The sequence below is a fragment of the Rutilus rutilus genome (assembly GCF_951802725.1).
Source record: "Rutilus rutilus genome assembly, chromosome: 14".
NCBI lineage: Eukaryota > Metazoa > Chordata > Actinopteri > Cypriniformes > Leuciscidae > Rutilus > Rutilus rutilus.
The window spans coordinates 25959842-25975004 of NC_140219.1; the positions used below are offsets into that span (position 1 = coordinate 25959842).

At 40.4% G+C, this 15163-nt stretch overlaps 1 protein-coding gene across 1 annotated transcript; it reads left to right on the forward strand.

Annotated features, from left to right (window-relative positions):
• maea (macrophage erythroblast attacher, E3 ubiquitin ligase) lies at positions 1-8795 on the forward strand. Its single transcript, XM_084429942.1, has 9 exons — positions 1-96; positions 3024-3206; positions 3285-3488; positions 3569-3691; positions 5014-5090; positions 5214-5322; positions 5432-5565; positions 5776-5971; positions 7175-8795. Exons 1-9 carry the CDS (start codon positions 28-30, stop codon positions 7268-7270), a joined length of 1191 nt encoding a protein of 396 aa, XP_084286068.1. The 5' UTR covers positions 1-27; the 3' UTR covers positions 7271-8795.
• Positions 8796-15163: the final 6368 nt, after the last annotated feature.

Sequence of the window (15163 nt, forward strand, 5' to 3'; positions counted from 1 at the left end):
AACGCTCCACAGTTTCCCCAAAGCAAGATGGCGGTGCAGGAGACAGCAGCTCAACTCTCTATGGCCCTAAAGGTGCAAGAATATCCAACTTTAAAGGTCTGTCAAGCCTTTCCTCTCAATACTCTAATCGTGCAACTGAACAGATTCTCTATAGCGCTATATGACCTTCATAACCGATCATCAAAACGGGAATGATCGATCAGATGAAAGTATGTGGCTGCATTTATACAGTTAACTGGTTAGCTCTAGGGCTAGGCAACTTAGCAAAACAAGTCTCACACAAACACATCTCACCGGAGTGATCGCAAACAGTCGGGCTGTGACATCGGCTGTGTACAGTTATAAACCGATGGATCTATAAAGGAGAGCAATAATAAGTCGAATAATGTCATGGCTGATCCGCGACACTCTTGCGTTCCGACAGTCTTGTTTTATTAGGCAGGCGCAGTAATATCCCATCACAGGTTTGTCCACTAGTGCAACCAATGCAGATTGACGAGAACCATTAGCGAGGTGGATAGTGACACGAATCGTAATCGGTTGTTTAGCTATTGTATAATCGAGTACTTATGAGATCATTTCGTTTTGAACGCTGTCGTCTGAACATATGATCTAGACATGATCTATTCGTGTCTCTAGATAAATGCTGGAGGAATAGACACATGCCAATGGTGACCAGAGCTCGGTATGCAAGCGATTTATGCACTATATTAGGATCATATCGCATCGTGTTGCGTTGATCAGTGGCAGATCTTAGCAGGTTATAGCTCAGGTGTTGATTCTCGATGAGGGGCTTATTATTTAATGGTTGGCACACAGCACCTTTGTTCTCTGCGTCACAGGGTTTTCCCGATTGATAGCGTCGATTTGTCTGAATCCTTGCGTTAATCGATTCCGTTCATTGCTTAATGATGAGTTGAATGCTTTGTAACGTGATTTTAGTTCATTGATCTCCTGTAAAATGACGCCTGTTTATGTACACGCACACTGAATGTCAATAATATATGGTCTTCACTGCTGTGTCAAGGGCATGTTGCATCTGAGCTTGTCTTGCAGCATTGGGAATGATTTCCAGTACCTTCTCAATCATTGCATCATGATCTTACCATGTAAACTAGTCACAATTGTTTTTCGTGTGCAAAATCTTAAGACACATTGGTTGAAGAATGAATGAACTAGGCTAGCTCTTTTTGTAAGACACTGATTCTTGTAATATTTTAGAGGGTCAAAGATCATTAAAATGAACACCTATTCAGACAAGCAAATTGTGTAACAGAATAGAGCTCTAAATGGATACATGTTGCAATGTAAGGTTTTAATTATGAGTTTAAGTCATAGGCATAATGGAACAGTAGTTTATCTTCTATTGTTTGATAAAGAAATCAATATCTTAAAATTGTTGATTGAAATTTAAGATGATTTATGAATCAATCATTCAAGCGAAACTGAAATTAAACCCAGCCTCCCTCTCTCGTTCGGCACGATTCCAACTGTTTCCATATTCGCGAAGTATTTGAATGCTAAACTATTATTTATTATGTAAACTAGGCTTTTTACTTTACTCGTGTTTGTGACAGTTGTAATGTAAGGTTTTAAAGTCCCCATGAAATCAAAATGGAAGTTTTTTGGCTTTTAGTATAAATATGTAAGACTTGCACTCTGCACTTCAGCTTCTCGTCAGATTTTCTGTCCAATCAAATGCTCTCTAGAAACTGAAGCTCCGCCCCCTACATTATAAATAGATGCTGAAGCTGCGGCTAAAATCCGTCGCTTGTTCACACATTTACTATTTTGTACATGATGAGTGACACATAGTGCACTATATAGGGGATAGGGAACGATTCAGAAAGTGTAAATGCTTTCTATTGGTGTGAATGAAGACTAATTTCACGTTAGTGTCACTGAACCGCCGTAGCTCGCACACAGTCTGCTCCGGTCCAGAGATACGAGAACACAGAGCGGATCATATACGCCAGTCGGCGCAGACCACAAAACATATCGGACCCATTTGAATTCTGCACTGAATGCTGTAGTTTAAAGCGATATGAAGGAGAAACAGTTCGAGATTAGGAGGAAACTGTGGCTTTACCGAACTGAACTCAACGTCCCCATGACGTTGGCCTATAGTTGTGATATAGGCCTGAACGAAACGCTATTGGCCATTTAAAAAGATAAGGAGCTGCTCTATGTCCCGCCCTGTCTTCCTGTTTCAGTGGAAATTACGTCAACACATTGAATAATGCTGCCTGATTCAAGGCACTTCAGTGGGCCTTTAATTAGGGGTTTAAGTTATAGGCATGCATGATATGTTGATTGTTTGATAATGAAATAAATCCATATCTCAAAATTGTTTATTGAAATGAAATATTTGATTCTGTATCATTTTGTTTTTGGCTTAGTTGTGAGCTGATTTATGCATCAGTGCTTTTTTCCAGTAGTTTGCATGAATTCTGGCCTGCATTGAGGACCTTTCACTTCTCACTGCCAAAAATTAGGTTGCACCTTGTAATCCAACAAAGGTTTATAGCTTCAATAATAGCATTGACTGATGTTTTTCTACTCTAAAACATCTTGATACTACTTATCTGCCCTGGTTGTAAGGTGACAGATGGCCTGATCAAAATAAACTGGCGGATCCTGAGAGATAAGGTTGAAGTTTTATGCATCTCTGCCTCTTCCAGAGCTGTTCATTCTGGCCTAGTGATCATGTCCATCTTTATGACCTATCTCTCAGATGGAACTACTTTATTGGCTAATTCTGAATCTTATGAGTCAAGAATATTTGCTTACTATGAACATTTCAATGCTTAAATCACAAGATTTTAATGATGACTAGAATACTAGAATGTAATTTATCGGGTGAACTAAACCTTTAGTGATTCGAGAGAGAGAGAAATGGAATGATGTATGCGGTGCTTTTTGAATTATTGTCGTGAAGATTAATATTACCAAGCAACATTGTTGTATTCGCTAGCCGAAATTGTGCCTACTAATGAAATTCTGTTGTTTATTCACCTCAATAGGTTCCTTATGAAACCTTGAACAAGCGCTTCCGTGCAGCTCAAAAGAATATAGACCGGGAGACCAGTCACGTGACGATGGTGGTGGCAGAGCTGGAGAAAACGCTCAGTAACTTTCCAGTGGTGGATACCGTAGTCTCTCTCCTGGATGGGGTGGTTGAGAAGCTCAGCGCCCTCAAGAGAAAGGTATGCTGAGGCATCATGTTGAATTAGTTCAGTTTTACTGATTCACACTAAAGAGTGAAAGGGTTTCTTATCTGATAGGCAGCTGAGTCCATCCAAGCAGAAGATGAGAGCGCTAAGTTATGCAAGCGACGCATAGAGCACCTGAAGGAACATAGCAGCGACCAGCCGGCCAGCGCCAACGTTTGGAAGAAGAAGCGCATGGACCGCATGATGGTGGAACACTTACTACGATGTGGCTATTACAACACCGCAGTCAAGCTAGCCAGACAAAGTGGGATTGAGGTACGTCTCAACACGTCTCCCTGTGCATCGTGGAAGAGTTTTGAGCTGGTTCTCATATTGCCTGTGTTTTGTCTTTGTAGGATTTGGTGAACATAGAAATGTTTCTTACTGCAAAAGAGGTTGAAGAATCCCTTGAACGTCAGGAAACGGCTACCTGTCTGGCTTGGTGCCACGATAACAAGTCTCGCTTACGGAAAATGAAAGTAAGATGCTGGGTTTGTTTTTCTCCCAGTTTTAACCATCATTACGGAGCCACAGTATGTAGGGGTGTAACGATATTCGAACCGAAAAACCGCGATACACCACCCACGATACGAATCGCGATACTCTCATGGCGTACCGAACACGCCCGCCCCGCCCCCTGCTGTCCCGGCTCATTGGACCTCATGTCTTATGTGTACACAACGAATACAGCGTTGTTACCTAACCACCATTAACCACATTTAATCGCAATAAGCTCAGTGTTTTGTTACTTTCGATAATAAGCAAGGTGTAATCTTTCAAATTCTGTCTATTTGATCACGAAATTCAAACATTAAATGTCGTTTTGACGCTCTTTGATGTGGCGGGACAGATCACCGTAGGCTCCTCATTTAAAGCGGCAGCGCGGAGTGTGAGTAAACACGATTCTCTTCCTCAGTTACAGAATAAACATGAATGGACACCTGAAGGTATGTTGAAAGATACTTACTGAAAGGCATCATAACTCGTGTAATCGCTCAGTCAGTGTTTCAACCGCGGAAATACGTCAATTAAACGCTTAGTTTTTCACATAGCTTTATTTACCTCAGGCAAGTCATTCAGTGTCCACAGCTTGTTGGTTTGTTTGCTAAGGAAATGAACTCTTTCACTAAATAAATGCACTATATTAGCCTATATATTATATTTTACTTAACCTGTTAATGACATCTTGATTATTTAATGTATGTTTAAAATATCTGTCATGAATGACAGCAACTGTGTAAATTATTATATTTCAATAATAAATTAGAGTAAAAATGTTAATGTAAAAACTGCCTTATGTGCAGTTTACATGTTTTCATACAATTTGTTACTTGAGTGTTGATTATTATTATATCTAAAAATAAATAGCAACTGAATTTAGGCTAAAAGTCTAGGCTCTGTTGTTAATGTTATAGTAATGTGCAAGTAAGGGCTCCTATATAGTTTACAGCATTAGCAGATGATTTTTTTTATCCTTTCGAAACGTTTACTTGTAATTGAATTAATTTAAAGACAAGGACACAATTTGTTAATTAAAGCACTGTTTTAAAAAAAAAAGAAGCAATTTTAGCTTTCTAAACCCCCCACTCCACCTAAATGAACCGAACCGAGACGTCAAAACCGTGGGACGTACCGAACCGTCAGTTTTGTGTATCGTTACACCCCTAACAGTATGTTTTGTGGATATATTCGTTGCAGTCTGTGTTTTCATTTCAGAGATGTTTTGTCACGTCGCCTGAAGGCGATGCAATTTGAAAGGTAAAGTTTATTCAGTTTTATTGAAATATGTTCTTGTTCCCAGAGCTGTTTGGAGTTCAGTTTAAGGATCCAGGAATTTATTGAACTCATTCGACAAAACAAACGAATGGACGCAGTAAGGTATGAGACAGATACTAGGACTTCATGGCCATTTTAACTGAATTACTGTAATTTATTGTTAAACATGAATGTAGATCATAAGTATTTGTTGATGTTATTAAATAAAAATGAATCTCATTTTAGACATGCACGCAAACACTTCAGCCAAGCAGAAGGAGGGCAGTTGGATGAGGTACGGCAAGTGATGGGCATGCTGGCGTTTCCCTCAGATACGCACATCTCACCATATAAGGTAAGTTACATTTCTGCACCTATATTATCTGAAACTGTTCTGATATTGAACGTTTAATGTTTCTGAATATGCAGTTCAGTGGTCTGCAACTTTTGGTCTTTCCTCCCAGGATCTTTTGGATCCAGCTCGCTGGAAAATGCTGATCCAGCAATTCAGATATGACAACTACAGATTACACCAGCTGGGGAACAACTCTGTGTTTACCATTACCCTGCAGGCAGGGCTGTCCGCCATCAAAACCCCGTATCCTCTCTGCAGTAACGTTCATCATCCTTAGGGTTTGCAAGGTTGCATGTCCAGCAGGTCATTTATTCAACCGATTCTGAGTAATGCAGCGATTTTAACAGTATTTTTGGCTAGACGACAATAGAAAGGTCATTGTTTTTAAGTGACTGTAAATGGGACTCTGTTGGTTTAACTGAATAGCTGTTGACCTTAATTCCAAGTTTACAGGCAGTGTTATAAAGAGGATGGCACTTCCAAAAACCCAGACTGCCCTGTCTGCAGTAAGTCGCTGAACAAATTGGCTCAACCTCTTCCCATGGCCCACTGTGCAAACTCAAGGCTGGTGTGCAAAATCTCTGGCGAGGTCATGAATGAGAACAACCCACCCATGATGCTGCCTAATGGCTATGTTTATGGATACAATGTGAGTTTTGAAGCTAGTTTTGTGTCATTTTCCTATTCAGTGTATATATGCTATAATGGTTCTATGTCAGGGCTGCACAATGAATCCAAATAAAACCAATATTCAAATATATATATATATATATATATCAAATTTCAAAGGCTGCGATTTAATTAAATTAAATATCTGTGCTGCGTGTTTCAGAGTAAAGCAGCTCCTTGTCCGCCGATGATTGCAGCATCTCGGGGCGGATTGGTTCACAGTGAACGCTGTTCCAAACGAAATTCGTCTTTTTGGGTTACTTAAAACATTTAAGCATTGACATTTATGCATTTTGGGAATACAACATGTGCCAGTCATCTTCCTATACTTGAAATGAGAGACGCTTATCAGCAGAAGAGAAGCTTTAAGGCCTTCCTGCGGTTTTCTGTCAAATAAGAAGTTTGGTGGTTTAACATTTCATAATTAAGAAATTAAGGCAACCTTAAATATTAGTTTTGTAATTTTACAATTGTAATGTAACATAAAATGATTATATTTATATAATTGTTTTATTTTACAGTGAAATTTTACTATTAATAATTTTATTTAGTTTTTTTGTAAAATTATTTGTATTTTAAATTATTAAATAATTTTTTTGTAAAATTAAGTAATAATATGTGTCCCTGGATCACAAAACCAGTCACATGTCGCACGGTTATCTTTGTGGCAATAGCCAACAATACATTGTGTGGGTCAAAATGATCGATTTTTCTTTTATGCCACAAATCATTAGGATATTAAGTAAAGATCATGTTCCATGAAGATATTTTGTACATTTCCTATCGTAAATATATAAAACATTTATTTTTGTGAGTGAATGCAGCGCAATCGTGAATATAAATGGACAACTTTAAAGGCGATTTTCTCAATGTTTCGATTTTTGTGCATCCTCAGATTCCAGATTTTCAAATAGTTGTACCTCAGCCAAATATTGTCCTATCATAACAAACCATACATCAATGGAGAGCGTATTTATCCAATCTAAATCTCAATTTCGAAAAGTGTACCCATGTGACTGGTTTTGTGGTCCAGGGTCACATATATGAATATAATCACATCAAATACATTTGAATTTTGAATACAACTGAATTATTATTTTTTAATAATTGTGCAGCCCAATATTATGCTGTTAGCAATGCTGTATGTAATAGTGATTTACATTTCCTTGCCTCTGGTTTTCAGTCTCTCTTGTCCATTCGTCAAGATGACAAGGTGGTATGCCCCAGGACCAAAGAGGTTTTCAACTTTTCCCAGGCCGAGAAGGTTTATATTATGTGATGCGAGCTCCACTAAACCTCTGGAACGTTACTTCTCGGAGCCATCATAGGCTGGGTGAATCTCATGTTGACATCATTTGTCCAAGGGTGTCAATCCTGCGGCCCTTGTTCCATGCAAGTGAAATTCATTGACAATATGCCCTTGTCCTCAACCGGCCTACAAGACCTTTTCTGAACCGATCGTTCAGAATCACAATGGAGTTGTTCTGCGCGAAACAGACTAATGTGACGAGGGAGGGGTTTTTTTCGTGTGGTGTTTTTAAAATGGTTGATAGTCTGGCATTTATTTAACTTTTCAATAGTGTAAAACAAACCAACGCGACTCCATATCAATTTATCTCAAAGGAGCTTCTGCCTTGTAGTGTGTTAACAAAATGAATAATTCATTTTTGTTTTTTGAACAAGGGCACCCATTTAGGTCATTATTTTTAGATAGATTGTGAGTAGGTAGTTGTAGAGAACACTCTGATGCCTTGCTTTTGCACCTGTGAAATCTGTGACATGCATTTATGTTAATATGATATTTTGACTGACATCCTCAGTTAATGAGGTAACATGTTAAAAAAGCTGTAGCATTTATAGCAATACTGCTCTGCTCTGATGTACAGACTGGAAAGACACGACAGTGTTCTTTGGTGTCAGGCTTTTGTTAAAGAATCACATTAGTTCACACAGTACATACTATATGGACTTCTTATATCATCATCATTCATCAAATAAAACTTTCTGTGTATGACCAAAGTCCTTTAAGGACAAGTATGCAAGATTGAATTCTGATGGACATGCTTACATTTGGAGGAGTGTTTTATTTTATTTTATTATTATTATTAACTAATGGTACGTTGTGTTATACAAAACAATATAATATGTTGTTGGTAACTTCATGCTGCATTTAGTGCCGTTTTTTGACCTGAAGGATCAATTGTAAAATAGTAAAGCAGTTTTTTGGGATTTCAGGGTAGATTCAAATCTTGCACAGTTTATTACATAGACTGAAGTTTATTGGGGATTTTCCCCCGACATTATCAAAATTTGCAGTCTATCCATCCTTGATACCCTCATTTTGTGATGTGAGGTTTCTTCTGCTGCAAAACTAATTAATATGGATCTTTTCAAATACACAGGCTAGTTTTACATTTGTCTTACATTAAAATTTCCAAATTCATTGTAAGTAACGTATGTATATACAGTTGTTTTGAGCACAATTTGCAAAGCAGGATATTGGTAAATGAAGGTTTTGATAATGTTCCCCATGCACACAACCCCCAGAAAGTCTCAGGTTTCACAGGATCAACAGCAGGTAACCAATGGAGGGAGGAGGAGGAGGGGGGGCTGTCAATGAAAGGCCCTCTGATATTTTAGTTTCACTTTAATGTGCACCAACTTCCTGTTGGAAATAATTCTCCAAGTATGTGTTTAACTGTAATTGTGAAAAGACTTGCTTAGAAACTGCGCATGCATGTGTATTTTGGTAGGGTAGATGGGTTGTTCGTGTCGAATTGCCAATAAAGATTGATTTGATTATATATTGCCATTGTCTGCCTGAAAATGAGGTTGAACTCAAAATGGGGAAAATGAAAATTTCTTACAAGTTCGCAATGTCAAAGAGTAGCACAGCTATTATTTGTCACATATGAGGCAATTGTAGCCTACTATAAATGCAGTATAAAAACTAAATTGGGAGCAGGTATGTTGTCATATAATTAGTCTGATCTTTTTTTGAAGAAAAAAAAAAAAATTCCACTGTCACTTGTTTCGTGACGACACACCAGATGGCTGTACATAAATACCCATAATTACATACATAAATACACTTAAATATACAAATCCAGAGAGTGATTAAAATCATCATCATAGATGACAAATGTAGTCATGATTAACAGTAGCAGACAACCAATCAATTGGATAACCAATCCAAATAAAGTTTGTTCAATGTTCTGTATCCTCTTTATGTCAGATTCACTCCAAATTATCGGCTTCAAACAACAAATATGAAATAAAGTGCAGGCAGCATCACACACATGCATTCTAGACACATGAATACAGGGGCGTCGGAACAAGAAGGCTTTAAAAACAGTTGAAATATGTCAATCTTTTCATCTTTTACTTTGATATGTAATTTTTTCTGATTAGTTATACCCCTGTCTTTCTTTTTGTTTATTCGTTTTACATTGTGACTGTTTATATAATGTTTTCCAAAAAAAAAAAAAATATATATATATACAGGGGCTGACTAGTCGGACTGGGGGATATATATTCATATATCTGACCAGTCGGACTGGGGGTAAAACCAGCAGGCCTACTGATTACCAGGGCCACAAGGGGAGAGAGGGCCCTTGAAAAGTCTGGAATATATTTTATTTTACCTTGATATTTTCATTTCCTAATTAAATTTCCTAATGAATGTCAGATGAAATGTAAAGTTGGTGTATTGGCTGACTGGTCCCACCCCTTGCTAATGCGCCAAATGGTTTAGTCCATGTGCACGCATTTTGTTTGTTAGTTAGTTGAGCATCTTGTGGAACGCAAACTTATACTGTAGAAATGTCTTTCTCAAAGAAAGCCAAATCAGACCACCAAAAAAGAAAGGAAAGACAGGAGAAGGAAAGAAAACAAAATGAGGGGAAACAACTGATAACTGACTTCTTTTCAAAGAAAGGTGAGCACAAACTAACACAAAATCTATAGTGCTAAACTGCTTGAATATATCTGCGATCGTTTGTGCTAAAAATGAACTGAGACAACCCATTGAAAGAGCAGAACATGCACTTTCAGATGATAATTTGGTTATACATGTAATCTGAGGTAAAGGCTAAATAAATAAACTGTACACTAACAATGTTGTTTGCATACAACACACTATTATAATAGCCTAAATTGAAACCTGTTTAATTTTAAATTTATGGGCTATAATATCTAAAATTAGCAATAATTAGCTATTTTATAGCCTACATTGGGAGTTATATATACAAATTGAGGAACATGGGGGCCCATCAGGACTGCCTGTGCATAGGGCCCGGGATCTTGTGCTACGCCCCTGCATGAATACGAAACAGATCATATTCAAGGTTTCCTTTTGATGCTAAATAAAAAAAAATAAACACACTGCATTTTTCTATGGGTTCCCTATCAAGGCTACGGAACTTTGACATTACGGATGTCGTATATGGGAACTCCTCTCCTCTTTCACTTCCGCTGAAATCTTATAGGCTAACGCCAGCAGAGCTGGCCAATTGATGCAAAATATGCAAATACTGAAACACCGTTGCAGTAATAATGCAAGTGCAGTGTCAATTACCCTCAGAATCTCTCTCTCTTCACGCTCAAATCGTGTGCTAGAAAGCTGATACTCCAACTTACAAAAAGGAATATTCGCCGTCGTCGAAGGTGCGCCGAAGATACCTCTACTGCCTTCTGCATCCGATGGCGACCACTTGCAACTTATGTTCGGGCCCCATCGTGCCCCTGGACGCACACCTGTTCTGTGTCGCGTGCATGGGGCTGGCCCACGCCGAGTCTGCCCTCAAGGATGGCGGTTCCTGCGAACTCTGCGCAGACATGTCCCTACAAGCTCTCAAGGCCAGGCGGGATGAGGCTTGCGCAGCAGCGGGGATCGGGCCCACTGCCGCCACCGATGGGGCCCCCCCCAACCGCGGAGTCGAGGTTCGGCCCCCGGTGAGTTTCCCCGACGCCACCTTTCGCCCCCCTCGCGAAATCGCTGACTTCGTGTCCTTCGGGGCGAGTGAGGAAGAGGACTCCATGTCTCTGTCTGCCTCCGAGAACGATTGGGGTGCAGAGCAGGCCGCACCGGAGCTGGCGGCCGCGGAGCAAGAGCTTTTTCGAATCCTCTCTAAGGCCGTCGAAGAACTGGACCTCTCTTGGAAAGCTCCGGACGAGCCGTCCAAGAGCAAACTCGACACGTGGTTCCTCCAATCGTGCCGCCCTCAGGCCGGTTCGAAAAGAGGACCCCCGTTCGTTCTTGACGTGCATGAGCACGTGGTGAAGTCATGGGTGGCCCCGCAATCGGCGCGCACCCTCACTTCCACCCAGGCCATGTTTGCCCCCGTGGACAATGCGGGGGACCACGGCTACCTCCGTATCCCCCCCGTCGAGGAGACCGTCGGCGCGCACCTCTGCCCATCGGCTCCCGCCCTCGGCTCGGACCGCAGCTTGCCGTCCAGAGCCTGCAGATTCATGCCCCACCAGGCTAACAAGGCCTACGGTGCGGTGGGGGAGGCGGTATCTGCACTGCACGCCATGGCCGTTCTACAAGTGCTGCAGGCTAAGCTGCTGAAGTCCCTGGATGGCGCCGCCTCTATCGACGCTGACGCCATCCGGGATCTTCGTTCAGCCACGGACCTTGCGCTCCTGGCCACGAAGCGCTCGGCCCAGGCGATAGGCCGTTCGATGGGTTTCATGGTGGTCCTCCACAGACACCTGTGGCTCACCCTATCAGACGTGCAGGAGGCTGACAGGAAGACGCTGCTGAATGCACTGATCTCCCCAGCAGGCCTGTTCGGGGACGCCGTCGAGAAGGTCACCGAGCACTACTCCGAGACCCAGAAAAAGGCCAAAGCAATGAGCCACGTCATTCCTCGGAGGACGCCGCCGCCCCCGCCGCAGCCTCGCTCTCGCTCGTCTTCCGCCTCGGGCCGCCAACCTCAAGCTGCGGCCAGACGGACAGCTCAGAGGAGAGGAAAGGCCGCCACGTCCCCAGCGAGGCCAAAGCAGTCGTCCTGACCGCCCGGGCAAGAGGGGAAGAGAGCGCCAGGTTGGCCCCGTTCCCAAGCGGGGATACTGCTCGGGATATGCAAATTCTGATGTGTTTTGTGAGCTTGTGATTGGTCGCTTTGGACCTATCAGAGGTTAGAGGTTCGCTATTGGCCAATCTCGGCCTATCAGATGCTCGCATGCTGGGGGGGTGGTCTTGGTATTGGGTTCTGTTGTCAGTGGTTTGTTATGCTGCCACGGCGGGATTCTATACAGTTCCCATATACGACATCCGTAATGTCGAAGTTCCGTAGCCTTGATAGGGAACGTCTCCGGTTACTTTCGTAACCTCGTAAACCTCATTGACCTTAAGAGGTAATCTGATCTAACCACAGCTTAGATCTACTAAGATCTGCTATTTGAACTATATGGTTTTGTGACGTTATAAACGTGGATAGGAGAACAGAGAAAAACACAAGCTCCACAATCTGTTGTAAAACCAAATCTTTATTAAAAGTCACCAAAAATGCGGATCAATCACCCATGTGAGAGTCATTTCGAGAATGCATCAGAATTAAGAGCCATTCTACTACGCTCTCAAACCTCTTCAATTCAATTCAATTCAATTCAATTCAATTCAATTTGTGCATTATTGGCATGACGATTGTTTCAATGTATTGCCAAAGCATTTCCAATCATCATACAGGTAGCCTACGTATACATAAAAAAAAAAAAACGGTAAGTAGAACAATGAATCTTTAAAATCACAATAACATTTTAAATCACTAATTCATGTCCCTGTAATTATGTATGTGGTGAAAATGTGAGTAATTAGTGAAAGGATTACAATATCCATTACATCTCAGTCTTGTTTCAACTGGTTCATTTTTGTTAGCTCAGCTGCTTCCTTCGCGGAAACTTTGCGTTTAATGCGCCAATAAAGTATTTTGTGTTAAGTTATAGTTAAATTGCAAGTAGCCGTGTAATAATCGTGATATAATGAACATACTGTCGGTTGATATCTCAAAATAAACCGTTCAGGGTGATACAAGATTGTACCTGTCGGGTTAATTTTCGGTATTCAGATTTCAGAATGAGTGCTTTGACATTTGCAGTAGCCATGTTGTGTACGTCCGCCGATGACGTTCGCTATTCTAATGAAGATAATCCCCTCATTGTTTTAATTAAGAAAGGAATATTTAATATGGAGCCATGTGACCTGTGCACATGTGCTGAAACAAGACACAAAATTGACCCCTGTGGGTCATGTGACCACTTTTTTTTCCACTTTCATTGATTAGTATTTGAGTTCTTCTCCCCTGAGATATGTTTGACTAATAAATGGGTGTCTCATTTTAATAAAAATAAACTAAAATAGACTATGTTGCCTGGAGACACCACTGTGCTATAGAGGTTTAAAGGCACAATGTGTAATATTTTTGGATTAATTAATTCCCTACCGAATCGGAGAGAAATGCAGACGCAGAGACTCTCCTCAGATTAATGCATAATGATGCATTTAAAATTCAATGGCCAAACGGATCTTTATAAAAGCCCACATTGTTATTGCAGATGAAATAAAACACAGATAACATTAAATAAAAAATAACATACTCTTTTCAACATACTATGCTTTGGAACACACTTATTTTAAGCCCACATACTGTTTAGGATGTTTAGAATGGATAGTATTATGGACATTGAGACGCAGGGCAGGGCACGGGCCTTGTCTGTGCGTCGCCTCTCCCGTTACCCTCGATTTCCGGTTTTATTTTGTAGAAACCATTGAAACACCAAAGACGCTTTAATATATTATTTGTTTAATTAGACAGGAGAGCAACTGTTTGGATACATTGTTATATAGCTAACTAATCATTGTTATACAGCTCAACACAGTTAGTCTTAATGTTTAAATCTCGTTTTCTTGATTTACTGTGAGGACCATACCTAATATTGATTTATTGATTATATAAAATGACATATCGTGCCTTTAAGTTGTCAATGATGGCAAATGACCATGTTATGAAAGGGATAATGTACATCCAGCCGGTTGTTATCTCAGAATAAACCCCCCGACGCGGAGGGGTCTTGCAACAGCCTAAAGTGGGTTTATTCTGAGATAACAAACGGCTGGATGTACATTATCCCGGTAATTACACGGCTATTTGCCACATAAGTAAATAATTAGACTCGAAATATTGATCTGAGTTGAAATATTTTATTAGGTTAGATCTTTAAACGTAAAGCTTCCGCGGAGAGAGCAGTTGCTAGCGTGGCAATTTCAAACTAGACGGATATTTAAGAGATACGGTATTCAGTCATACCACTTATTACACAGCATTTCACCACAAAAATAATTATGGAGATACGAGATATTGATTTCAGATTAAACTCGTACCTGTTTGTATCTTATAATCCAACAGTGTACACAACAATAATCACAAAATGGCTGCAGCTGTGTTTGTATGAAACAAGAAAGAGCGAGTCCACGGTACTGGATGGCATAGCCTAATTCAATCACTGTACACAAAATATTGATTTGACTGAGTTTTAATATTTTATTAACTCACCAAATGCAAAACTTCCACGAAGAAAAACATTCCTAGCAAGCGTATAGCGCTGCTGACTTCAGTAACCCGGATGAGCCTGCGTTATCTGTTTTCAGCGGTTGTTGAATAACATACCGCTGGATGGCGCGATTGACCAATCAGAATCAAGCATTCCACAGAGCCGTGTAATAAAACTGGGATAATCCACATCTAGCTGTGCACCACCACTTAGGCTACTTGTTTAATTAAAAACCACCATAATATCTACTCCAGCATCTACTCCAGTTAAATGTTTCTGGGGTAGAATGTTTTTTTTTTTGCTTCCGACGCCCATGCTTGTCTAGACCAAGACGAGATTAGTCTGCTTCAGCTATCATGTGTTTATTAGTCTGCATCAGGTCAGTAACTAGTTGGCATGTCTGTTCTTCGTACTAAATTAATGAAAGTTTAAACGTGCTAATGTGCATAGCCTTTATATGGATTTGTTGTGTTTGTTTTATGTTTGCCCCGAGAGGAATTCCTCCACAACTTGTAACATTCTAAAACAACATTCAGAGGCAATAAATACTACATTAAGGCAATACTAAGATCATTTTCTATGCATGCCTGTCAATCAACATTAGAGTGCCACCCTC

Bases quoted from the DNA above. Each gene is read 5' to 3' on its own strand.
- maea (XM_084429942.1), top strand. From the start codon at position 28: ATGGCGGTGCAGGAGACAGCAGCTCAACTCTCTATGGCCCTAAAGGTG. The intron at 3,207-3,284 runs GTATGCTGAGGC...CTTATCTGATAG, and splicing joins TCAGCGCCCTCAAGAGAAAG to GCAGCTGAGTCCATCCAAGC. The intron at 3,489-3,568 runs GTACGTCTCAAC...TTGTCTTTGTAG, and splicing joins CCAGACAAAGTGGGATTGAG to GATTTGGTGAACATAGAAAT.